This window comes from Sodiomyces alcalophilus (genome assembly GCF_042370955.1).
Source record: "Sodiomyces alcalophilus JCM 7366 unplaced genomic scaffold ACRALscaffold_2, whole genome shotgun sequence".
In the NCBI taxonomy this organism is placed as follows: domain Eukaryota; kingdom Fungi; phylum Ascomycota; class Sordariomycetes; order Glomerellales; family Plectosphaerellaceae; genus Sodiomyces; species Sodiomyces alcalophilus.
Genome location: NW_027263533.1, coordinates 4,505,703 through 4,530,344, shown reverse-complemented (window position 1 = coordinate 4,530,344; position 24,642 = coordinate 4,505,703). Strand labels below are relative to the sequence as shown.

The 24,642-nt window shown below is 51.8% G+C and overlaps 8 protein-coding genes across 8 annotated transcripts; 4 read left to right on the top strand and 4 right to left on the bottom strand.

Moving 5' to 3' along the window:
• Positions 1-779: 779 nt before the first annotated feature.
• Positions 780-1,997, top strand: ACRALDRAFT_2069014 (uncharacterized protein; the record flags this gene model as incomplete). The annotated part of the gene is made up of 2 exons (XM_071022134.1): positions 780-1,254; positions 1,327-1,997. Coding segments are annotated over 2 exons (1,146 nt in total), but the record flags the coding sequence as incomplete, so codon positions are not given.
• Positions 1,998-3,200: 1,203 nt separating this feature from the next.
• Positions 3,201-3,386, bottom strand: ACRALDRAFT_2067221 (uncharacterized protein; the record flags this gene model as incomplete). The annotated part of the gene is made up of 1 exon (XM_071022099.1): positions 3,201-3,386. A coding segment is annotated over one exon (186 nt), but the record flags the coding sequence as incomplete, so codon positions are not given.
• Positions 3,387-5,070: 1,684 nt separating this feature from the next.
• ACRALDRAFT_207846 (uncharacterized protein) lies at positions 5,071-6,542 on the top strand (the record flags this gene model as incomplete). Its single annotated transcript, XM_071022336.1, has 10 exons — positions 5,071-5,090; positions 5,121-5,136; positions 5,215-5,335; positions 5,423-5,518; positions 5,547-5,682; positions 5,737-5,823; positions 5,883-6,014; positions 6,106-6,358; positions 6,429-6,474; positions 6,511-6,542. 10 exons carry the CDS (start codon positions 5,071-5,073, stop codon positions 6,540-6,542), a joined length of 939 nt encoding a protein of 312 aa, XP_070877732.1.
• A 226-nt stretch (positions 6,543-6,768) lies between these two features.
• Positions 6,769-8,264, top strand: ACRALDRAFT_1075188 (uncharacterized protein). The gene is made up of 2 exons (XM_071018342.1): positions 6,769-7,237; positions 7,307-8,264. Exons 1-2 carry the CDS (start codon positions 7,007-7,009, stop codon positions 8,024-8,026), a joined length of 951 nt encoding a protein of 316 aa, XP_070877731.1. The 5' UTR covers positions 6,769-7,006; the 3' UTR covers positions 8,027-8,264.
• A 102-nt stretch (positions 8,265-8,366) lies between these two features.
• ACRALDRAFT_1061838 (uncharacterized protein) lies at positions 8,367-11,899 on the bottom strand. Its single transcript, XM_071016489.1, has 6 exons — positions 10,565-11,899; positions 10,266-10,489; positions 10,086-10,210; positions 9,735-9,987; positions 9,164-9,670; positions 8,367-9,093 (listed from the first exon to the last, which is right to left on the bottom strand). Exons 1-6 carry the CDS (start codon positions 11,410-11,412, stop codon positions 8,942-8,944), a joined length of 2,109 nt encoding a protein of 702 aa, XP_070877730.1. The 5' UTR covers positions 11,413-11,899; the 3' UTR covers positions 8,367-8,941.
• Positions 11,900-12,773: 874 nt separating this feature from the next.
• ACRALDRAFT_1075186 (uncharacterized protein) lies at positions 12,774-14,675 on the bottom strand. The gene is made up of 2 exons (XM_071018341.1): positions 13,931-14,675; positions 12,774-13,854 (listed from the first exon to the last, which is right to left on the bottom strand). Exons 1-2 carry the CDS (start codon positions 14,377-14,379, stop codon positions 13,413-13,415), a joined length of 891 nt encoding a protein of 296 aa, XP_070877729.1. The 5' UTR covers positions 14,380-14,675; the 3' UTR covers positions 12,774-13,412.
• Positions 14,676-20,124: 5,449 nt separating this feature from the next.
• ACRALDRAFT_1061836 (uncharacterized protein) lies at positions 20,125-21,807 on the top strand. The gene has a single exon (XM_071016488.1). The coding sequence runs from the start codon at positions 20,189-20,191 to the stop codon at positions 21,500-21,502; it is 1,314 nt and encodes a 437-aa protein (XP_070877728.1). The 5' UTR covers positions 20,125-20,188; the 3' UTR covers positions 21,503-21,807.
• A 1,879-nt stretch (positions 21,808-23,686) lies between these two features.
• Positions 23,687-24,600, bottom strand: ACRALDRAFT_207841 (uncharacterized protein; the record flags this gene model as incomplete). The annotated part of the gene is made up of 6 exons (XM_071022335.1): positions 23,687-23,771; positions 23,851-24,012; positions 24,063-24,210; positions 24,246-24,304; positions 24,350-24,470; positions 24,507-24,600. The coding sequence occupies 6 exons, from the start codon at positions 24,598-24,600 to the stop codon at positions 23,687-23,689; spliced, it is 669 nt and encodes a 222-aa protein (XP_070877727.1).
• Between the last annotated feature and the right edge of the window lie 42 nt (positions 24,601-24,642).

The following is a 24,642-nucleotide window of genomic DNA, read 5'->3' as shown; positions in this document are numbered from 1 at the left end:
CTGCATGTATGTACAACGTACAGTACATAGACTTGGCAGATGGCCACGCGTTCAGCTTCAAACGACGTTTGAAACTTGCATGGACCAGTGGCGGTACGGCAGCCTGAGACCGCTGGCGTAGGCTGGGAAAACGAGGAAGAGAAGAAAAGAAAACAAATAAAGACGGCGCTTAGGATTAGTCTGTTGGCCTTGCCCTGTCCTGGTTTGGTGTTGACCGTTCATTCGTTGGGTCAAGGTGGCACCGGGACATGAAGTAAGTACCTGTACCTTGATTCTGGACTCCTACCGCCCATCGTCACCAACGTAGGAAATAGCAATTCTCTCACTTTACCAGCATCGTCTCACCTCACCTTACCGTAATACAGCCTTTCGCCTCGACTAAGACTACTACGCACAAACTGTTCGCACTGTCGTACTTCCTCCACCTGCCTTTTTCTTTCTTGATTCCTGGCTGGGAGGTCTTGTCAACTACGTCGGCCTGCACGACATTCCGCGTCCATTTTATCACGCCCCCGAGTCACTGTCGAGGGTAAAAGGATTGCACTTTACAGGGCAGCAGCAGCACCCGTTCCCGTTTCTTTTCTTCCCTTTCCTTTTCTCTCCGTGTCCTTGACACCCCGTCAATCGCCATGGGGAGACCAGGAAGGCTGGCGAGATGTCTTCGCTTCGCCGCTTCTCTCACCTCTCTCGCCTCCCTCTCCCTCTTCTCCCCGGCGACAGCCCAGCTCAGCAATTCCGACGGACTTCTCATCATCAGCGGCACCGGGGGAACGCTCTTCACCCAGCCCGCCACCCCAACTGGCCCATACACGACCTACGCCTCGAGAATAACCCTCTCCGGTGACGTGTACGAACCATCAGGCTCCGTCATCTCCGACGGCAGCACAACCACCACCACGCGAGTGCCCATCTCCCGCCACGAAGACTACACGGTCATCACCGGCCGAGAGACGTCAACCACCTTTAGCGGCAACTTCTCCATCACGCCCACTACCACGAGCACCACCGAGCAGCCTACCAACACGCGGCCGTGCAACAACTACGTCGAGTTCTGCAACCGCAAGTGGAGCAACATCACCTACATCGGATGCCACAACTCTCCCTTTGTGCGCCCCGGAAACGCTGCCGCTAACCAGGAACTCGATGTTACCGCGCAGCTTAACGACGGCGTCCGTTTCCTCCAGGCCCAGATCCAGTTTGCCGAGAATGATACCGAGCCACACTTCTGCCACACTTCATGCGATGTGCTTGATGGTTCGTTCCCTGCTGATTTCCCCGAAACTAGCACCGTGGTCCGTGACAGCTAACAGCTCATTCTTCCCACAGCTGGCCCCATCACGCAATGGCTTACCACGGTGAAGGAATGGGTGCAAGCCCACCCCTTCGACGTGGTGACCATTCTCCTGGGTAACGGCAACCACTCCGACCCGTCGTTGTACGCCCCCTACATCGAGTCGACGGGCATCACCCAGTACGCCTACGAGCCCCCCTACCTGCCCATGACCCTCGACGACTGGCCCACGCTCGCCGAGCTCATCATCCGGGGCAAGCGCGTCATCATGTTCATGGACTACATGGCCGACCAGCGCCGCTACCCCTGGCTCCTCGACCAGTTCTCGCAGATGTGGGAGACGCCCTTCAACCCGCAGGACCGCAACTTCCCCTGCACCGTGCAGCGGCCGCCCGGCCTGGGCCCGGACGCCGCGCGCGACCGGCTCTACCTCCTGAACCACAACCTCAACGCCGAGTACAACCTCTTTGGCAGCTCCATCCTCGTGCCCGCCGTGTCGCTGCTCAACGAGACCAACAACGTCACCGGCCACGGCTCGCTCGGCAGCTCCACCCACGGCTGCGTCGCCGACTGGGGCCGCCCGCCCAACATCCTCAACGTCGACTACTACAACTACGGCGGCTATCCGGGCAGCGTCTTTGAAGTCGCCGCCATGTTCAACAACGTGACCTACGACCGGGAGTGCTGCGGTAAGGACGCCAGCGCCGGGCCCGGCCGTCCCGGCGCCATGTCCCCGGCTCTGCTTGTCGCCCTCGTCGCTGCGCTGTTGATGGTTGGTTGAGCGGGCGGGGTGGACGGGGTGGAACGGTGCGCACTCTTTTCGCATGCTCTTCTTTCAAAGCGACATTTGTACAAGCTTGGCGTTTGGCTGTAGACGGTATAGCTTTGTGTGATTTCCATATATTTACTTCCCCAGGAGACGAGGCAGCTTGATGGAGACTGGTTCTGTTGGCATAGCATGACCTCCCTTGTTGAGCGCATTAGTCATTATAAAGTGTAGCATAGGTTCATGGATGAAGCTGTAGATGGCCAGCATGGTTAGATCCCCCATACAACTTAACATGTCACTCTCAGACGTAGATTGTAGACCTTTGCGTGAAGAGATTGAGCAGGAAGACGTCAACAGTGTTCGATTTCCTCGGACAGTAGGATTCCATTGGCAGCAACCTGTACTCTTACTTCTTCTACTCCGTACTCTATCTTGAGCCCCTGAAATTGTCCGTCCCACCTTTAAAATAGGGTATATCCGATATGCGGCGTCCTATGCAAGGAGAGCATGCAAGGCGAATTATCCACCGACCGCCTGGAAATCCACGAAGAAAGGAAGAAAAAGCGGATGAAAAGAAAGATATGTAAACACAAAGTGACAAACTCCGTTCACCTCGAGCAACCTGTAGTGCTCCCCAAGAACCCGCAATGCTATGTTGTATATCCAATATGTAGGAGTGAGGTTGGCATGAGAACGCTGAAAAAAGGAGAAGCCGTACACTGACGTCATGATCAAAGTGGTGTCGGTTCGGAAAAGATCATGCGAAGTAGCGGCACAAGTGGGGAAAGGGTCCAGAAATGAAGCCGTAAATCCGCTAGGGCGGCGTTTGGGCTTCTGTTTTTTTGCGGTTTTGCGAGAGGAAGAATCCGACGCCTCGGTTGCTGGGATGTCATGCCTTTCGCACGCGGCAACAAACCCGGGACGTCTTCTCATGTGCTGTATCCGTAGTCGCTAGAGATATAGAGATAGGGTCACATGACTCGCGATGTCTAATGGAAGGTGTCGTCGGATTCGAATACTCCAGTGTCCCGAGCCATGCGGGGATGTGCGGAGTCCCAGAGCGGGCATAGCCGGCAAAGTGACATGCGTATGACGTGGAAAGTCGGGAGAACGGCAACAGGCACGAAATGGTCCCTGGAATCACAACCCGATGCCCTCAAAGTCGCGCACCATGACGGCCATCTGGGCTCGCTTGGCAGCCTCGGCGACGAGACTGAAGTCCCGGAGGAACGCGTCGGTCGAGGGCGCCTTGACGTCCACGGGGGCGGGTTGAACAGCACCGAAGGCGGGATTGGTACGTGGCTGGTGCGCACCAGAGCCAGACGACGCGGCCGCAGAGGATGAGTGGCCGGCGGTCTTACCGGAAGGAGAGTGGATAGGGGCGTTCATTGTTATGATTCTCGCGAGGAAGAGAAGAGAAGAAGGAAGTCGGCTGTCAGGCTCGGATATTATTTGTGTTATAACGGAGTGACGGCGTGGAGGAGGGATTCGCGGTAGAATCGAATCTCTTTAACCCGGACGTCTTATGAACAGGGCGTTGATCAGGTTTTTATCCGAGACAGAAGCTCTCTCCCCAGGACGGTGGGGGCGGGGTGATCCGAGCGACAAAGTTCCCCGAGGTTTGCGCCTGAGCCAGGATGTGACAGGCCCTTTTCTTCTCGAAATGGCCTTGCCTTTTTTTCGTTTGGGAATGCGTCGAGGGCGTCAAGCAAATTCGTGGGGGTTCAGCGGGGCACGACGAGAGACGCAGACGTGTCGTTGGTTAATAAAAGTCGCGTGCCCAAAAGACGGGAAAGAATCCAGGTACACTGTCCCCAAGTGTCTTTCCCCCTCCTTGTACGAGGAATATGAGCAGACGGCCCGGTGGCTTTTATGTAACAGCCCTGCTGGGAGGATGACGACTTGAATGGCGTAGCTTTGGACAAATCTTGCGAGGTCTCCGGCGAGAGTTGAGATCCGGCCTGAGACGGACGAGCTGTGGCTGTCGATGAATGCCTCCACGCGGTCTGACAAAGCGTATGACCAGAATGGCTTTGGTGTTGTTTGTTCGTCTGGGGCCTCCGGCGCCAAAACCTGATGTAGCGTGTGAGCTGTCCGTGGGAAGCGTGGCGTGGCGTGGGGAGGAGTTGGACGTGGCGTTTCACGCGACGCGGGGGATGGGGGTGAGGTTGAAGATGTGTGTCGTAGTATTGGAGAAAGGTAGAATGAATGATTCTTCAAGAGTGTTGGCTGATTTAGCGTCCTTTTGAAAGATCTCGGGAAGTGAAATGTCGAATTTAAGATAAAAAGGGAGAAGATCCGGATGGTCTCTGGTTAGATGGACAGACAGACCGACAGACAGACTTGACCACGAGTCTTTCGAAGATCGAAAAAGGAGAGGGGAACAGACGAGAATAAGTAGTAGAATGTGGGCGATGACGGAGATGTTAGACGAGTCTGCCGGCCATCGTGTCAAGGAGGCTTCGGCTTGGGGGGACGGGACTGGACCGGTTGATAGACATCACGTACTTCGTATGATGTATGAATGGTTACTACCCATGTCTCCGACAGTTTAGTTTAGATTGGAGAGTTCCATCCGGCTCCGCATTCCCCGGTCATGTCCCGGAACTGACATGATAGCCAAAAGCGCATCAACCGCGGCAGTAGAATCTTGTCGGTCCCACTCATGTTCTGCCTCTGACGAGAGCGCGAAACGGGACATTTCGGGGTTGAAGTCTAGGTGGAGAACTGGAGGAGCTTCCATTGATTGCAGAAGTGGGCCCCCAGACTGCCGTCGTGTACATACAACGTACTGTACAAGTACGAAGAATTACAACGTACGCCTACAAAGTGCAGTTGGCGAATGTGATTGAGACTATACGAATATTCGCTGCTGATACCAACTACGATGTATCATGTCATGTCCCAGTACGTAACTTCGTCCTACGATTGTAATCCGAATCTCTCGTGTCCGCCATCAACCATAACATACATGTTATGCTCACTGGTCGGTTTCTTACGTTATCTGGCCATGCTTCGGATCAGCGGCTCGTAAACCGCCCATGTGCCAGGTGTCATGAGAATTCAAGACGTGAGGGTGGGGGAACAGGAGTCGTTATAGTGTATGTGAAGATGTACGGTACGATGGTACCCGGGTACGAAAGTACCGTACCAGAAGCGGATACAACGGATGGGAAACGAGAGAAACGCGAGAGCTAGGGGACAAAAAAGCCGACATCCGAAAGGCCAACAAGACTTTAGCCTGCGAAGGAAAAGGGGCCTTTGCATTAACCAAGGTGCCAACCCTAATATGGATGCAGGGCTACTAGATGCCACTAAAACCAATATAAGCTATCTTGCCCTCCAACTCGACTCTCGATCAGGGCTTGCATTAAGGCTGCGGAAATTCTCCGACGCTCACGACGCCGATGCCGCAGGACTAGGGACGGGAGCAGGAAATCCGTACACATTGGGCGATTGTGGGATATGCCATGCCAGTGCCGCTAGCCAAGATTCACCATTCGTACTCATGTACAGACTCACAGGCTACATGGTATTCTGTACGAGAAGAGGAGTCCCGGTACGGTGACATCCAACCGTTCGGTGTATCGGCTGGTCGGTTGGGTCGTCCGGGGTTCGGGACGTGATGGCCCATCCCATCCCCTCCACGGAACCAAACAAACACCAATCTACCCAGAGCCGCGTCGAGAAAGCACCTTTCCATTTCCCTTCTGGAACATCGTCTCGAGCCGGACCAAGTCGGAGACCTTCCATTCTCCGCATTGTCACCCACTCGCTTTCCCACTAGGTTGTAATCTCGGTGTGATACCGGTATTTCCGTAGCATCACCCGGTGTCGGCCCCCACCTGCCCTCGTTGTCGTGTACAACGTCCAACGTATGTACCTGCACCGGGCTGCCGGTCCCCTCGTTACACGGCATGCAGTGTTGTTTACTCCCTACTTCGTTGTTGCTGTGTGCGCCTGCGTAGAGGCAGGATACTTATAGTAATCGACACGCCCAGAACCTTCTCCTACTATATTTACAGCCTGCTTTGTCATCTCGCAGACACAGAGTACGTGTCCCGTCAATAAAGAGAATCGGCTCATGCAGGAGAGCGATATGGGGATCATGCCATGTCATCTTCGTCTCTCCTCTCTCGTCTTGCTCTCGCAACCATGACCATACCGAGTCGTTCCTTGATCAGACCCGCTTCCGGAGCCTCTGCTTCCTAGCGGCGTTGCACTCTCGGTTGAAGTTCTCGCGAGCATATCCGCGCCCAAGTAGGCAGTACGTAGGTAATTGCAGAGGGGAGTCTAAAGTGACAATACAATATATTACTTTCGTATGTACCCGGACAATAGGGAACACCATTTGCATTTGCCGGTGAGAACCACGAGATTAGCCGCCAGTCGTCCGGTGCCAAGACTCTTGACTGTTTGAGTCCTTCTTGGCATCGATCCCACATGTCAGCATTCGCCGCGTGCTACAAAGTGATTATGTAATCATACACGGCCATAAAACGGAACGCTTTAATTAGTAACCAAATAGTAATCAATTGCATGTCTCCACTTCTTTGGACCCCCGACAATTCTTTGCACACCGCTCCTGGGACTGCAGTCTGCGTCTTACGCCGGCACCCTTCCCCGGCGGCCGTTGCATTCTGTTGGTTGCATTCCTACCTGACGACTCTTTCTGCGCCTCTCCTGATCCGGCCTGGCCTCGGTGTGGAAGCTGACACGATCGACATTGCACCACACCACCCTCGGGACACACGCGTCGCGCCGGCAAAGTTGCTGAAGCAGCAGCCTCAACCCGTCCGTCGCTCCGTCGATCCCATCCCGCCGCCTAGCGTCATTCCGAGCCCGGCCTGACGCCGGCCGTTCCTCGAAAGCCCCGAAGAAGTACTAAGCTCCATCTCATCCGCTCAGAGCCCACCGGCTTGGTGGGCCCCTCTCCGCCTTCCACCATGCCCGACTCGAGGGCACCCCCCGCTCCGACTCACTTGCTCGCCGTCCCGGGTCCCATTGCTGCCCTCTTCAAGCGCGTACCCTTGGCCGTCTATCCACCCAACGACCTGCCGCTCCGCTCGCCCTCATCCGACACGCACCGCGACACTCCCATCCTCTATGTCTTCACAACGCCCCACGGCGCCCGAACCGGCGCTCCGAGCTTCAACCCTTCTTGTCTAAAGTGGCAGGTGTGTTCTCCTCCCCCCGTCCCCCGTACCACGGACCAAGAACCCCAGCTAACCAGCCACCGACCCCAGACAATCCTCAAAATCGCCCGACTCCCCTTCTCGACAGCCCCGTCGACGAACCACGCCTCCCCATCTGGCGCCCTCCCGTTCCTCCTCCCCACACCGTCTCCCACTCCCTCCAACAACCTCCCCATCCGCTCCGGCGACCCCCTCTTCAACCACGTCCTCGCCCACGCCCCGTCCCCCGTCCCCCGTCCCCTCGCCGAACCACTCTCGCCACGCCAAGAAGCCTACCTCTCCCTCCTCGATTCCCGCCTGCGCCCAGCCTTCCTCTACGCCCTCTACCTAACCCCAGCCAACACCCCGCTCCTGTCCTCTCTTTACATCGACCCCGCCTCGTCCGCCTTCCTCGTCCGCGCCACCCTCCTCCGCCAGGTCCGCCACGCCGCCGAGGCAGAAATTCTCAAGACCACCCGCCGCGGCTTCCTCGACGTAGAGGCCCTCTACGCCGACGCCGAGTCCGCCCTCGCCGCCCTCGAGACCCTCCTACTCCAGGGAAGCAGCAGCAGCAAGGCGGACGACACCGAGACCGGTCCGCCGGCGTCCGCCCCTTTCTTCTTCTCCGCTGACGAGGAAGCGGGACTCTTCGACGCCGAAGTCTTCGCTTACACAAACCCCATCCTGGACGTGGCGTTGCGCTGGAACGACACGAGGCTCGCCGACTTGTTGCGCCGCTTCCCCGGGCTGGTGGCGCACAGGGAGCAGATGCTGGCAAAGTATTTTGCGTAGTATCTTGTGGCCCTGGGCATCGGCAATGTAAACAAACTTCCAACTCCGGCGCTAGGCAGTGACCCTCCATCCGGACGTGGCTGGCATAGGCAAGATAATTGTATCCGCCGTGCAAGCGTTGTACGATACTTTATTTTGTTTCGCATCAACATACTGTAATTATATTGTCCCATAATATCTAGACGCAAAAATCACCGAGGTCAAATTGAATTGCCGGCCGGCACCATCATTGGAATGGCCAAGACTAACCAGAGGTCACTCCAACGAATGCCCCGTTTCCTACTCGACTTATATCGCGGGTTGCCCAGTGTCCTAGTCGGCACATCTCATAGGTACTATAGGCAACCTTGGCTTTACTGCCCGTGGAGCGAACAAGTGGGGAAAATGGGGAGTCCTATTGTCTGAACCTCTATCAAACTATTCCAGTTGTGACGGTACAGTAGATAACCTAGCCATTTGCCCGCTCAGCGCGCGAAGTGTCTACGCATTTCGCCAACCTCGGGCCCCATCCGTTGAACGATATGATGCCATGCACGAATTCCACGCAAGCAGAACCGTACTCGCCCTTCCAGTCCACCGCCAACCCAGTTCGCTACCAAGTCATACGTCGACGAAGCCGATACAGGGATAAACGACAAGACAGTAGCAGCTCCATTCCAATGCACGACGCGTGTTCTCCAAGTTGCCAGAAATTCGGCATGTCCATGCCTCACACCTCACATCGACGAGGGCCTCCCTCCGTCTCTCATGCCCCATCGACACGCCGGCGGAAGTACAGTCGAGCTGCCGACTAGCCCCCATCTCCAAATGGCATGCAACTGCATCCAGGGTATTCAGCATGTATAGATACCTAGAACCAATAACGAATTCATGGATAGGGTACATCATGGATAGGGTTAACCGAGAGGGGCCCCTTTATAAGCTATGCGTCTTCGGGATGACATCGATCACTTCTCGCAATGATACAAAGGCGCCGTCGCCGCCGTTTTCTCGGAGGTCATCCAGGAGCACGCTGGTCTGCGCATACATCTCCTCGATTGCGGCTCGTGAAGACTGGCCCAAGGAAACTATCATAGCTTTGTTAGCCTTCGGTCCGTCCGCCATCTGGAAACTCTCATAGGACAGGGAAGAACTTACGGAGGATCGCCGAGTTGAGTTCCTCTGCGACGATAACCCGGCCTTGCTTGTCGAGCAGATGGGAGACCTCCTTTTCCTCTAGGGGGTTCTGATACGCAAGCAACGCATAGATATCGCCCAGTGCGTTGGCGACCTCTCGTTGCGGAGCAGTCGAATACTCCATTTGCAGCGTCCGGCCATAGTCCAACGTTTGCGACTCCAGATCTTGGAGGCCCTTGGGCGTGTCCATAACAGCCTCGGTCTCCATTCTGTCAAAGGTACCATTCTCCGCGCCATTAACGTCGAGGTCCATTTCCTGGTCATTGAGATCGTCGCCGACATGTCCATTAGATGTGTCGGCCCCCATAGCGGACCTCATCTCGGCGGCGGTCCGGACCATCTCGACGAACTTCCGGCAGCGTAGCCGGAAATAAATCATCTCATTGTCCTTGAGAACATCGGGATAGAATTCGTTGGTCTGCTTCAGGGCTGTGTCGATATCGCCTTCCAGCACAGCCTTACGGATTTCTGCGAGGCAGTCAGCAAACGTGGCTTCGAATGCGAGCGTCGATCAAACACGGTAGGCACGTACGTTGCCGCTTTGCTGCATGCTCATCATCTCTCACGTTGATGTCTTCAATGGTGGCATTGGGGTCAAGGCTGAGGGCCTTTTTCTCGTCGCGGAGCTCTTCGGAAAATGCTCTCGCCGTCTCGACATAACCGTCGTGTTGTAGGAATTGTAGCACGAGTGCTTGTATGAAGTCGGTTTCCTTCATAGCCGGCGAGGCTGACAGGTTAGAGACGCATGCCTTCTCAATCTCGGCTTGGATGGTCTCTTTTTCTTTCTGTACGGCAAAAGGCGATTAGCTAAAAAGACACGCCCTAGAAAAGGGACGAGGTAAAAGTAGGCAGATATTTGGCTGGGACAACCGGGAATACTTACAGCCATCATGGAATCGATATCGTAGGTGAATGGAAGCTGGCCAAAGTTGACACAGAGATGTTCTCCGGTTCTTTTGAGACCAACCGAGGGATAAAACTTTCCCTTGATATCCTTGAATGCAGTCCCTGTGGGGATTGTCAGCGAGGCCATTGTTATCGTGGCTGGATCGGTTCAACTCACCAAGCAATACTCCATTCTTCGTGTAGAAGGCACACCCGGTGCGGAAATTGATGCCGCAACCAATGACGTCCTGGCTTGAAAACGAGGGTCCGTACGTCTTGCCTCCGATATGGGCCGCATAGCAAAGACCATCGTCTCCATGATAACCATAGGACTCTGGCTCCCAGCCTGGCGGCCGAGACAGAGCGACGGACTTGCCCGAGAAACCGACGCCTATGACGGTGCTATAATCAGAAAAAACTGTCAGATTCCAAAAACATTCCGCGTGCCATAAATCGGACTTGCTCTGGCCGACTCACTCCTCTTTCTTGCCGGCAAGTATGGTGACCTCGTAGTAGTATAGACCACATTGTGGCGGAATGTAATGGTCGGCGCGGATCGCGTACGCCTCGCGTTCCCGCTCGGACTGGCCCTTTGGGCCCAGGCACTTGACTTCCATTCCGTCTGACGACAACTCCAGGGCCCCGTGCTTATCGTCGTTGTTCCATCTGCTTGGCAGAGGGGAGACGAGCTTGTCTTGGTCAATCGGCGGCGGTTTTTCGACAACGTCGTAGGATAACCCTCGATGTGACGGATGCCTGTCATGCAGCTTGGCGCTACTTGTGCTCCGGGACAGGTTTCCAACACGTCTGCCTTGTCCATGTGTTTCCTTCTTGGTACGCATCTCGGCCCTATGCGCCTCTATCAGACGTTCCATGAAGGCGGATCCCCGAAGATACGACGGGGTAAAGAACCCCGGTGTGAGATCGAGCATGTTCTCGTCCAGCACGGCCTTGTTTGTGAAGATGTCGACTGCTTTCGAGAGCGAGGCAAACTGTGCGTTCCGCGTCCAGGCCGGCCCTGAAGCAAGGGTCGAGCTTATTATACCGTTCTGTTCCTCGTCTGAGCCGGTTCTGGAATTCCTGCTGGAGTTCGGGAAATGGGCCGAGGGGGAATTGACGCCACTGTCGTCGGCAGCGTTCAGGAGCTGGGAGATAACCGAGGCGACGCGGCCTGGGTGCGTGATGTAGGGCGGTGTCGAGCCGGGAGGCGTGCCTGCAGCTACCGAGGAGTAAGGGAACCGGCGCTGGGGGACGAGCCCGGAGTTGGAAACAGAGGAAGTCGATCCAGGGGCGTCCTGGGAGCCGGACTGATACGGGCTCGTCATGATGAAGGGGCGGTGGTTCGTCGGTGGGAAGGTGGGATGATCGAGTAGCCCTGCGCACCTGCGCTATCCCTGCACTGTGGGAGCTTTGAAATGCCGTCCCTGGGCAGGTCCCTAGACTTCACTGCAGCTAGCTGGGGAACGATAATGTATAGCTTCTTGCAACGGGAAACAAGTGCACTCGTTTGACACAGGAGGAGTTCCTCGGGGGAAGGTGCTTATCTCAGGAGATGAGGGGAAGCACCTGTCGGCATGGGATCGCTGCTTGTGAGATCTCTCGGAGATGGCGTGCAAAGGGGAAATCGCCTCTGGTGGTTCGTAGTTTTCAGTGAAAAATCCGGTCTGAAGCTCGAGAGGTGACAGGTACGTTGCGGAAGGAGCTTCGTGGGGCGAGGTCACGGCTTGGGAGGTAATATCCGAACCTGGAACGAGAGTGTCACTACGAAGTATCTGGGTAAGGTAGTGGAGAGGGTCGGAGAGTGCGTCGTTGCTCGCGAAGCAGAGGTACCTAAGGACTCAGGCAAGGACAGTCGACGGTGTTTCCGTCATGCACTTCAGCTCGACTCCGCTTAGTGCGTGGGTCCATCACGGGGTCCCTTGGAGTGACTTTCCGTACGATGTAGCGTCTACCGAGAACCGCACCATTGAGTAACCACCCAGTAATGTACCCGTACGGGCCCCATTTATTCCGGGCTCGTACCTCACCAGTTGACGGTTAGAAATCGCCATGACTGGTACAAATTCTCCATGCTTATGTAATTTCATGGTCGACACCAACCTCGTCCTTACATTCGTAATATTTCGTACGAAGTAGGTACGGGGTATGATATCCCTAGTTTGGCTGGCAAGGCAGCGATGCATACGTTGTATTCGTACTTCGTATGTAATTGCTAGGCGGTACTGGAAATCACGAAACACACGTAGCCACACACACATTCACGATGGAGCAGTATCTATGCATCAGGAAACTCCTTAGGGATTGGTTTCCCGAGTGCGATGGTTCGAATCCGCTCAAATTCTCAACAACTACAAAGCTCCTTGCAAACGGTGTATCTAGGGCGATGATTTCCGATTCCGTATTGACCATTGCTTGTCAATTTGCGTACAAAGTACATGCATGTCAAAACCTGGTGGTGTCGACTGGCCTGCCGCCCGATCAAAATCGATAAAAATAACATAATCAGTCAAAGGATCACGGCGTGGAAGCAAGTAGAAAACATAATGGTCAAATCTGCTCTTTTGTCCGATTGCAAGGTCAGGGCCAAACGAAATTAACGACTGGGCTGGAAACGCCTCGAACTGAGTCAAGGAGTCGAAAGTCTCGGAATCTTTGTTATTGGGGCCACTGTTTCGGGAGTCGGAAAGCCCTAATGCCCGCAGAAATCCATCCCGCGCCACCTTTGCACGAGAAACGGAAAGAAGGTCGGGAAAGTTTCACGCACTGCCAGTGGGAAACCCTAAACCACGAGCTTTCAGAGCCAGTTGCATGGTAAAAATAACGAGGACAATATACGAATACAACGTACAACCAAGAGACTATCCGCTCAAGAGCATGTCGAGCATCAGATCTATTCAGCCCGGGCCCTGTCGCTTCCATGCGTATAACTACCAGTCATATGATACAATCCTCCTGCCAAACGCCATCCCTTGCCTTTCTTGGTTGCAATCAAATGTGCAATGTGCCAACAAGGCCTCTAATGTCCCAAACGCCAAAGTGACAAGTTCTCAATGCTCCTCTTATCGCCCACGAATGTCTCACAATCCTCCGAACAAACAAAGAGTATAATGTAATCGGCAGCCCACAAAAATGGTCGGTCGTATGAATGTAAAGGTGTGAAACAGGTGCGGCAGGTGCGGAAGCCGCCCGATTTCTGCATCCAGTCGAAACTCCCAAGTTCAATGATGTACATGTCCGCGACGAGTGATATCGTCAAGGGAGAAGGGGTTAATTAGTAGATGTCGCCGCCCAGTAAATCGCTCAATGTAGCTACCGGGGGCAACGGTCATGTAGCAGGAATGGGAACGGGGCCCGGAGAGCTGGTATCGATGCCGTTTTCAAGACCGCCACTTTGCGTCTCGGCATCGGCTGAACTGGCCGCAGCACTGTCCGCCGGGACGGGGCTGTTGACGTCGCTCTTGACCTGGCTGGCGTTCTCCTTGTTCTCCTTGGCGCTGCTGTCGGCCGAGGCCGCGGCGGAGTCGTCGGCGACAGGCGCGGGCTCGGGCTCGGGCGCAGGTTTGGGGGGTGCTGTCCAGCGACGGATTTCCCAGGTAACGCCCGTGAAGCTCTTCACTTGGAAGCCGCCCCTGGACCATTTCCGGCAGGGTTTTCCGGAGCGGTCGAGAGCGCGAAGCCCGGCGTTGATGGCGCCCTGGTTCGCCTTGGGTCCGAGCCTGTGCGAGCCACCACCCCTTCCCGTGCCGTTCGTTTCCGTGCCATCGTCACTGTACAAAACTGTGTTAGCAAAAGAAGAAAAAAAAGGAGAGGGGAGACGGCGAGAGGAGGGTTGTCGGTACTTACAGTCTTGCCTTCTTCTTGGGCCCGGGTCTGCCCCGAGACTTGGCTTGGCCGTCGGACCCAACACCGTTGGCCGCAGCAGCAGAACGCTTTGTACCCTTCTTCTTGAGTCCGTCGGTAGGAGGGCCCATGGTGGTGCCAGGGGCGGGTGTTCCCTCCCCGTTGACGAGAGGTGTGGCAGGGTTCGAGTCGGAGGCATTCTCGCCGGTCGATGCTGCAGTGCCAGGCAAGGTCGTCGAAGGAGTGGGAGAGTCGGTCGACCCGTTAACGACGGGTTCCTTGACTTCTGGCTTCTCGTTCACTTCGGGGGTGCGTTGGGCTGGAGGCGACTCCTTGGCGGGTAGAAGAAGCCCGAAGATGTGCTTTAGTTTCTCGGGAGCGACGTGGAAAGTGACGATGAGGTCCTTGGTGGACTTGGGCCGGGTGACCGACACCTTAGTTGACGGTGCCATGGCGAGGGCGAGATGTGTGATTGTAAGTCGGTGGTTGGGGAAAAAAAGTTGACCAAGGCGTTTGGGAAAGACGGAACGACGATTGATTTCGGAGGGTATGTGGGAAAAAAGGAAGACGGTCGCTGGAGAACTAAGTATTGCGGCGTTAAAGGATATTAATGAGCCCAGACGACTGGACAGTGGGTACACCCGAGGTTGTGTTCAGCAAGAATTTGGCTTTGTCACCGCCCTAGTCTTTGCTGAATAGGAGTGGTGGCGAGTCATCCAATGACAGTCGGTGATGATGGTGGTTTCTGCCCTTTTTTTACTTTCCCGTTTTTCTTTTTCCTTTTTCTTTTTTTTTTGCCTCCTTTTGCTTAGTGGTGATCTGGTGACCTTGCCTTGTCTTGCAGCTGCCGGCCTGCGAACCCCGGTGGCCAGTACAATACAGTACAGGCAGGGTGGGTGGTGTTTGGATGACGGGGTGACGGCGATGCGATGGATGATGATGGGAGGTTTGCGGGTATAGGGTGTTGAAGAAAGTGATGATGGAAGCTTGGGTGGATGTGATGGAATGGGATGGTTAGGGGTGTGAAGGGAGAATTTTTCATTTTATGGGGGAACCCATATGGTGGTAGGTTTGGCGTCTCATTTTTGAATGAGCGCCGGGCGGCGTGACAATGAGCGGTGGTAGACTTCTCATGCTGGGCTGGGGCTCTGGCTCGAGGAATTGACCTCGTTCGCTTTTCTCGCGGATGGGGACAGGGACGGGGACGACCGTGGTCGTGGGTACAGCTGGGGTTCAAAGCATGGAGTAATTACGTGTAGTCAGCAAAGGGAGCCTTACCGAAAGAGGAAGAGGCACAGATGGTGTGGGTCTTTCGTAGCTGCATACGAGTACCGGTATCCCGTATAACCCCTGTCTGGTATCCCGTAAGCGCCTATCCTATTTAGGAAAGTTTTCCGAATTCGATCGACGCGCGGGAAATTAGAGTCCGTGTTATAAGTCTCGCGATATACCGAAACTTCGGATAGCTAAATAATAAGTCCCGAATTAACTAAGATGCAGGATTCAGAAAATCACTAAAATCCTATAGTATTACCCTTTATTTTTAAAACCAGATACTTAACTAAAACCGCTATTCCTGATAATACTATCTAAAGAACCGTGACTATTAAGACTGCTCTTATTGACCGCCCGTTACGTGACTATCCACGTGACTAACTGACTGCCGCTATTAGATCCAGAACTTACTACCGGGCGCCTATTAGTTTAAAGGCGGTGGCTTAAGAGTTAGGGGCAGAGTATGCGCGTAAACCTATTACTAAGGCGCCGGAGGTACCGTTTAAGTAGGCGCCCACTGTATTTAGCTGGAAAGATACCTAGAAGGTACCTGCGATTACCTACCACGTATTAGCCTGGCCATGAAGTTATCTATAACTATTCGGGAGGTCTTTATAGCGATAATAGCCGCCTCCTCCTGTATAGTTTAGTTCCTCCTACGCGGCTACCTTAGTTTATCTTACTCGTGCTATAATAATATCCTGCCGCTACGAGCCCTAGGGTTACGAGCCTTAGTTACGGCACGGCGTTATAAGGGCGTAGGGCGTTATAACGGCAGAGGGCGTTATAACGGTAAAGGGCGTTATAATAGTGGAGGAACGCTATTAATAACGGGTAATAGTCGTAGCCAGTTCCGGGTCGAGCGGATAGGCAGAGGGTCTAAGATTCGGGTTCTCTCGCGGATTACTCGAATATTAGGCTAGAATAGGTAAGAAAATAGCTTGGAATTAAGAATAGATCGAGGGTAGAAGAACTTACGTGGTTCTTATCTACCTACTAGTAAGGGTTAATATCGATACGTTTAAGAGGCTACTATGTTCTGATTAAATAGCGGTAAATCTTATAGCGGTAGGGCAGGCCGTATTGCGTCCAGAAGCTGCTTATATAGGGAGGCAGAGATATACTCTTTATAACCGCCTCCTTCGCCGCTAGAAACTATTACTATATAAGGTCAAGAGCCTTAACCGTGATCGTAAAGACTAAGTTAGTTATAATAGGTTTATCTTTATACTTTTTTATATAGTAGAGACTCGCCTTTACTATATTAATCCTTAATTATTTATCTTTTTGCTATACTATACGCTTAATCTGGATAGATAATTGTTTAAGATCTACGAGACGGTTTCGGAGGTTCTTTTTTAGCTTAGCGTAGGCAGATTCCGTTTAATTTATGGCTCGGATACCGTAATTACGGAAGCGTTAAACGGCGTAGTTATAGAATTAATCGCGCTATAATAAATAGGTCTTTTTAAGATAGCTAATAAGAGCTAAAGTAACGGTTAGATTATATTATTTAAATAGAGGGAGGGTAGGGCTATGACTTACCGGACTATTCTGCGTTAAACTGCCTTTTTAGCGACCCCTATCTTTAATTAAAAAGCTCTTCGGTAGGCGTATATACGCAGGACTTCCATAAGGATATAAACTTATTAGGTCCTTAATCGTCGGACTAATCCGATAATAAATTACGGGGATTTTGCTGTGTTTAAGTATAGCCGGTGTCCGTACGTTAAGTTTTATCCAGGGTATCGTCCGTATTAACGTTTATAATAGTATATCGAGTAGCGGTAGCGTTAACTTCGTCTTCTTCTTAGGCGAATATATTATATTCGTTATTATTAATAGATTATACGGATTATTCTATAATTATATAGCTCGGTTAGTAAAATTTTTTTATTAGACTAACCCGAATAGGAAAGACGTGAAATAATCCGACTAACTATAGGCCATAAAAATAAAAAGTCTTTTATATAGACTTATAGACGGTATATATATATAAATAATATTATCGAAAATATTAAAACGCGATAAATAGCTAAAACACTAAAAGAAATATCGTGAACTTACCTTAGGTACTAACAAGGCTACTTCCCTTAAGCGGCCCGTTCCACTTCTTCCTAACGGTTAAAGTTACGTTCTTTATAATATACTAGATATAAAGCTACTACGGTATACGTGGGAAAACGCCGTTTAACGTATTCTTTAGAGCCTTTTCGAAGTCTGTTATAATAATAAAAGGAAGGCGGATAGATTCCGCTAAGGCGACTACTTAGATCTGCTTATATAGCCACTTATACGCTTCGTGATTTTTTCTTAATACCAGGGCAAAGTAATAGTTATACGAACTATAATCGGCGGCTATGCCTGTGACTTCGAATAAGGGTATATTAAACCGGTTTACCTAAATTAAGAGGCGTTAAGTTAAGGTTAGTTACTAGCTAATAATCTAAGGGTCTCTGATACTCTTTTACTAATAGAATAGGTATAATCCATTATTAGTAACTCTGGATTACGTTACTACTACTCGATATAGACCCGGTAGGTCTAAAATATTATATCGATTCGCTTAGTCTCCTTATTAACGTTATACGCTAGATAATAGGCGCCCGATTAACCTGCTTAAAGCTTTTCGAGGAAATACTGCGTAGCAGAAAGAGGTCCGTATTTCCTGTTCCTTAACTGCTATTAATAGTTACGGATATCCTGATCGCTAATTAAGAGCTTCGTAGGCGATTTAACTTTTAGTTTTCGCTGTATTTACTAAGCGATTTCGAAGGCAGTTAGCTTATATATCCCGGAAAGAACCTTAACTATATCCTTGATCTTCGCGATACCGGCTACTTTTTAGGAATCAGATCTCGCCGTTACTAAAGTAGCTATAACGGTAAGGGGACCGTGGTTATACGAGTTTTTATCGACGTTAATAAGCAGCTGCTATATATCTCCGAATAGCCTTATCTTAGTAAGCTAACCGTATCCGATTTTAATCGTTTTACTGCTTCTATACTACGTAGTTAATATACGAGGATAGCCGCCACGGTTATACCTAAGGATAACACGATAGGCTTTACCGTTACCGGGGGACTTATAGGTCTGTTTTATAACCACGCTAAAACCTAGGTCGCGATAATACGCCTTAACGGACTCGAGCAGTTCTTTATATGTTAACGCCCTTAAAGGGTCGGTCGGCTTCGGATAAGGGAATAACGTGACGTGTATTTTAAGGCTCGCGATTAATATAAAATCTGTTTAAAATAGCTGTGATTTTTCTGATTAAGGCATTAAGGGAGAGTTAAATGGATTAGGACTTATTATTTGGCTGTCCGAAGTTTCGGTATATCGCGAGACTTATAACATGGACTCTAATTTCCCGCGCGTTGATCGAATTCGGAAAACTTTCCTAAATAGGATAGGCGCTTGCGGGATACCAGACAGGGGTTATGCGGGATACCGGTACTCGCTGTATACGGGTCCTTTTTGGTCCAGTGTTGCGGGTTTGCCCGCCCTGCCAGCTGGCACGGCTGACCAGTAGATCAGGGGAACTTTAATGACGAGATCGGCGGCTGCAGCAACGCCCATTTCCGCTTGTAAGTACGTTGTAATTACGGAGTAGCAAAGTACCTACCTTAGTAAGCAAGAATTCAAGCCTGAGGCACTCAACTACCGACTGGCAACGATAAGGACCTCTTTTTACTCCTCCCCATTTTATCATCTTCGCCCAACGCCTTATCACGGAGGTGGCCAAGCACCGTCCTTGCATTCTGCCCAAAGCGGCAAAGTGCAGCTCCAAAACACGACGGTTCAGCCAAAGGAAAAAGAGGTTCCTAAGAAAACTCTTTCCACATCCTGGGTCGCGTGCGACAGATATGAGACTGGCTGCTTTATTGTCTCGACTATTTTATCCGCCCACAGAACAGATAACGCAGTGATTGGATCGAGGACGAGCAAGGCTCAATCCGCTGATCCATGCCACGCTTCCTCGGAGGGATCCTTTTTCATTCCTCGATTCGATACTGTTCCCCATGCGTCGTTTTTGAAACCAGTTCCTGGTTTATTAGTGTACTCGGTCTGTCGCTTGACAGTAGGCCGCGTATTGGAGCGGCCACGTTCAGACCTCGAGAATCACTGTTTGTTCTCTAGATCGCCTTTCATTTCTACCAGCAACGTGACAACGTCGAAATGTCCCGTCAGCATCTACGAGAGGAACTTCCAAGTCCCACATACGGGCGGCAGCTCCTCGTCGGGGGCACTAACGTACAGTAACTCGACATAACTGTCGAGCCGATGTACCTATCTACGCACACTTTTAACGTGGTGCTATAAGTAGATCGGCTCGACAGTTTTGTCTCGTCACTGTACAAGATCTCACTCCCTGTTATTGACATTATCGTGCAATATCCGACGCCATATCGGGATGCCCTCCTTCTGCACAGCTTCGTTTTTCGCGGTCCTTCGGACCAACTGCCCTTTGCCAAGGTTCACATTGACACACGTTGCCCATAGAGACCAGCGATGCGTATGGCACATTACAGAGTGTGCCTGGACGAGGGTTCCACTCGACCTTGATCACTGGTGAACCGCACCAATGCCAGAGAGTCATTTGGCCATCGGTGTGCCATATCATCGAGGGCAGAAGAGATGTCGCCGGAGTCCCAAGTCAACGTCTTTCGATGTGCTATCTACAAAGCCGCCTCCGAAGTGTTGCCCTTTACATTATATGACAACAACGACCTGCCTAGGGCCGCCTGATCCCGCCGCAAGGAATGTGGCCTCTCACGTGGAATAATACATAACGTCCAATCCAGACCAACGACGTTGAGACATTGCAACTTTGGGAATGTCATCCCAAGTTACCTAGCAACTCGTACCGGAATGCGTTGCCATGTGCGAGGCGACTTGACTATAATACCCCTCCATCCGTGCTCGTGTCGATTCGTGGTTTGGAAGCTCGCACTGATTACTTTCTCATCATTCTCAAGTCTCATCATGGCCTTCACTACCACTATTGCCGTCTTTTTCGGTTTGCTGGCGGCCGTTGAGGGCTCTTCTGGAGCAAGTGTCGGCAGCCGAGCTGGGCTGGCTCTGGGCTTGGCTCACACTTTCCAGGAGACGCACTGGGCCGACATGGACACCGATAAGCATCATAATAACACGGAAAACAATGTCTTGCGCAGGTTTCAAAGTCACGACAACGATATCCGCTCAGGGGTGATGGGTGTGGTCAAACGGGCCGACATCTCGGTGCCCGAAGCGGATCTCCTGCAGCTGGTTGAGGATGTGGAAGACATCCGCGATCGGCTTTTCGAGTTGCTGCGCACGGGTCGAGCTCCCGGCTCGTCATCGGCAGACGGACAGGATCTACCCAGCGGCTTGCCACCCACCGATGATCAAAATCCATCAATCGACTGGCCGCAAGCTGATGACCTGCCACACGACGGGGTCCCAACGGCAGCAGAGTCATCCCCGTTCATTCCCCCGCCTCCATCAGAAGCACCGAGTGCTCAAGACCTTACTACCCTGGGCCCAGAGGTGAGTCCCACCTCCACCCCTCAGTTGCTAACCACGGCGCTAGAATCTTTTGAACCCATCGAGGCAGAGCCTACAAGCTCGATTGGTGGAGTGACTGACTGGACGGACGACCCTCTCAATGACGACAACGACGACAGCGACAACACCGATAATAACGACAGCACCGACGACAGTAACAACACCGACGACAGCGACAGCAACGACGGCAACAAGGAAAACGACTTTGAAGACGACTCTAAAGACGACTTTGGTAGCGAGTTCACTACCGTCACCGCGACAATGACATCCGACATTGACTGCACCACCACGATCACGCACACCTTTACCGAGTTTTTCCACGAAGGGCCGTCGACGCTTGCGACGTCTCTACGTGTGCCAAGTGAGTTCGACGACAATGGCGCATTCCCAACGGAGAGTGTATCCGTGGACGGATTCCCGGAAGACGATAACCTGGTACCGTTCGACTTTGGCGAGGAAAACGAGACAGAACCGACTACTTCCCCGACGACCCTCGAAGATCTCTGGGAAGCAGCAGCACCGACCGTTACGGAGCCGCCCATCTCGGACGGAACTACCGATCCCCTGGGAGACCAGACGGAGAGCGAGGCGGTCTCTGAGCCGAGCCAGGAGTCGTCAGCCACCGGGCAAGACGGGAATGTGGATGGAGAGAGCCCATCCGTGATGACGTTGAAGTTCCCCGGACCAGGATCGACTTCCATCGTTTGGCGGACCATTGCTTTGCCAGTTGCGCAGAGTCGTCGGGCATGGTAGGCAGGTCACCGAGTGAAAATGTGTCCGTCGGAATCAGGGCTAACGTGGGGTATCTGCGCAGACGGCGATGGGTTTCGGGTCACGGAATTAAAGGTGCACGAGACGATGGAATGACACAGGCTATGCGCAGAAATGAATAATGTAGGAGATGGGAACAATGAGGGCTAGGGCTATTTATGGGCAACGTACACATCGGTCAATTAAATTGGTATTTCTGGGACGGAATTTGTTTTTCATGTCGAAGCCTAGTATAATAATACCTCTGAGGCTAATAAACGACAAATCCATTGCAATTCGAAGCCATTAAATTGTAGAATGAGCAGTACCTACCTAGCCTAGGTAGTAAGTCCGCCCCCCGACCAACCACTCACCCCACCCTCCCGATCATATAACTTAGGGAAGCAACTTAAATTATTAAGACCAATAGTTTCAATTTACTAGCTATTCTAATAGGAATTCGGAACACTATTCCTTAAACTGCCTATCCTATTCCTCGGTAGCAATATTATTTAGCTAAATAAGCTATATTCCACGAGCCTACGCCCTCTTAATCGCCTCGATACTAATAAATCGAGTATTAGGATCCGGCACCACCTTTAGCCGTTTATACGGCTATAGGCGCTCTATTTAATAGCTTAACTAATTAATCCGAGTCTCTTTTATAGCTAACTAGTGGTTTTTAACGTTAATCGCCCTTCCTGCCTGCTAGAGCAGTCGCCTAGACCGGCGCGGGGTTATAGCCCTAAGTCTCGTATATCCTAACGGCGTGGATATCAACGCCTATAAGTCCCTAAGCTCCCTCGAGCTCTAAGGAGTTATCCACTATATATCTAATAGATTTACCCGCTTTATAGGGGTCGTTAGGATTATAACGGGATTCCTGTCCACTACTTAAAAACTTAATAGGACCTGCCTTCGACTAATAGGCTATAGCCCTATAGCTTTCTATCCCGCCTTAATATTCTAAGCCATTAACGCGTTAATCTATGCCTTCCGATAACACTCCAGAAAAACCCGTTTACTAATAGGCGATAAGTCTCCTAGATTAGCCACGTTCTTTAGATATTTCCGATATAAGGACTTTAAGGGACCAAAGACCGATATATCAAGAGGTTAAGTAACGTGGCTAGAATAGGCTAGTAGAAATAAGGCTATAATATTCCTAATAAAGCATTACTATATAAAGTTAGTTAAGATATAGCTCCCGTGCCTATCCACGATTAGAAGGCGTGGAGAATCGGCCTAAGCCGCTGCCCCCTTTATAGAAGGATTAAAGATATTTATAAGCTAATCCAGGCTTATATCGTTTATAGTCTAGCCGTTTTTAGTAGTAATAAAGCGCCAGTCATTATATCCGTCTATATCTTAGGGAAGCCATTATTATTAGACCGATTTTCCCTTAAAAATAATAAGCGGCGGTAAGGACGTTCCCGCTATAGAGATATACTCGATAATCGTAGTCCAGATCTTCGTTTCGGCTACTTTAAAATAGATCGACTTCCTCTTAGACTCTCTAATAACAAGGCCGTTAATACTAAGCCCCTCCTATATCCTAGTCTTATCTATATTAAACCGAAGGTATAGGGGAATATCGCGGAGGGCCGGAGCCTTAACTAGGTCGAAGAATCCCTGGATAATCTTAGTTATTATGCCTTCGACGCGGTTCCTTATAATTACCTTACCTCGGAGGGTCTTTATAATAAGATTATAGGCAAAAAAGCCCTCTATCCATCGCTTTCTAAGGGGAACATCGTCGCCGTTTAGACGTAAAAGACGCGAGGCGAATTCGTAGATCTAGGCGTGGGTTAGGGCTATCCTAACGGACCCCTACGTGATAATCCAATTAGCTAAAAGACTCTCTTATTCGGTGGAAAGCCTCTATAGGGGTATAGTAGCCTCCCGGCGCGTTACGCTACCGTTCACACGGCCTCGAAGAGTAAAGAAAGGCACTCCCTAATCCCGGCAAGCCTATTATAGGCTTTTACCCGCTAAGACATCGTTATACGCGTTTTAAAGGTCTTATTCCGTGTATTTTAGCATACTAAATACGAATATCTAATCAAAAAAGGGGATTTATAATGTTATAGTAGGAAAAACGCGGTTAGATTATAGCGTTATATAGGTGGAAAGGTTTAGAAAAAGGTGATCGGGAGGGTGGGGTGAGCGGTTAGTCGGGGGGCGGACTTAAGCCTTGGGGAGAATTACATGTACCTCGTACATGTAAAGGGACCGAGAGACCGGAGTGCCAAGAGGCCGGAACGCTTCCGGCCTCGTGTCATCTGGCCGGCAATCGTCGGAGGACAAAGTGGGGCAAGACCCAATCTATTACTTAACCACACTCTCTTCACCTCCACACGTACACCCTCACCACGGCCTCCCCTCCTACTCGCATGTCACCGCCATCTTTGCACCTCAAAATACTTCGTGTTGAAGACTTAGTAGGGGAAGTAGGGGAGGCTTTGGCCGTGGAGTAAGCCGAGGTTGTCGTGTCCATGATAATGTCGCCCGTCCTATGGCACCGTGAGCCTAATCCTCAGCCGCTAATAAGCTAGGATCTGACATCAACAGCATCTCGATCGAAAGGCCACGACCCCTTGACCCTGAGTGAATAACATGTTTGTCTCGAGGGGACTGGGGAGGGTTCGGACGAAATGGCGTTTTTAATGACAAAGAATCGGCGAAAGTTTCAACCCTCGGACCTCGTTCGACTAACATCCTTCCTCCTGGCAGCCCCCTTATTCACCCGTCACATGAGGCCGGAATCCATTCCGGCCACGATGTATATCAGCGCACCGCGTCAGCCTAGTTGCCCCTTTTCGATTTCCCCTTAGACTCTCTCCCGCTGACATCAACCGGCGCATCATCTCTTCGTCCACCCAAAGACACGCCGTTCTTATCACAAGAGTGACATCAACCCAACCCCTAAGATCCCCAGCCTCGCACATCCATCCTTTACAGTCGAGATACACTCACACACCCATCCCCTTCTTTCGACGTAAGCCACCTCTCAAAATGGGCTCTCTCCAAAACCCCTCGTCCTCCACCTTCCCCGTCCTGGACGACCCCCGTCCAGACGACACCTCCCTCCCAGCCTTCATGGTCTCCACCACCCGCGGCTTCCTCCCCCGCGCCCACCCCGT

Coding starts and splice junctions, on each gene's coding strand:
- ACRALDRAFT_1061836 (XM_071016488.1), top strand. CDS start 20,189: ATGGCCTTCACTACCACTATTGCCGTCTTTTTCGGTTTGCTGGCGGCC.
- ACRALDRAFT_1061838 (XM_071016489.1), bottom strand. CDS start 11,412: ATGACGAGCCCGTATCAGTCCGGCTCCCAGGACGCCCCTGGATCGACT. Junction 10,211..10,265: donor GAAGAATGGAGTATTGCTTG/GTGAGTTGAACC, acceptor CAATCCCCACAG/GGACTGCATTCAAGGATATC. Junction 9,988..10,085: donor ATATCGATTCCATGATGGCT/GTAAGTATTCCC, acceptor TTTGCCGTACAG/AAAGAAAAAGAGACCATCCA.
- ACRALDRAFT_1075188 (XM_071018342.1), top strand. CDS start 7,007: ATGCCCGACTCGAGGGCACCCCCCGCTCCGACTCACTTGCTCGCCGTC. Junction 7,238..7,306: donor CTTCTTGTCTAAAGTGGCAG/GTGTGTTCTCCT, acceptor CACCGACCCCAG/ACAATCCTCAAAATCGCCCG.
- ACRALDRAFT_1075186 (XM_071018341.1), bottom strand. CDS start 14,379: ATGGCACCGTCAACTAAGGTGTCGGTCACCCGGCCCAAGTCCACCAAG. Junction 13,855..13,930: donor CCCAAGAAGAAGGCAAGACT/GTAAGTACCGAC, acceptor AGTTTTGTACAG/TGACGATGGCACGGAAACGA.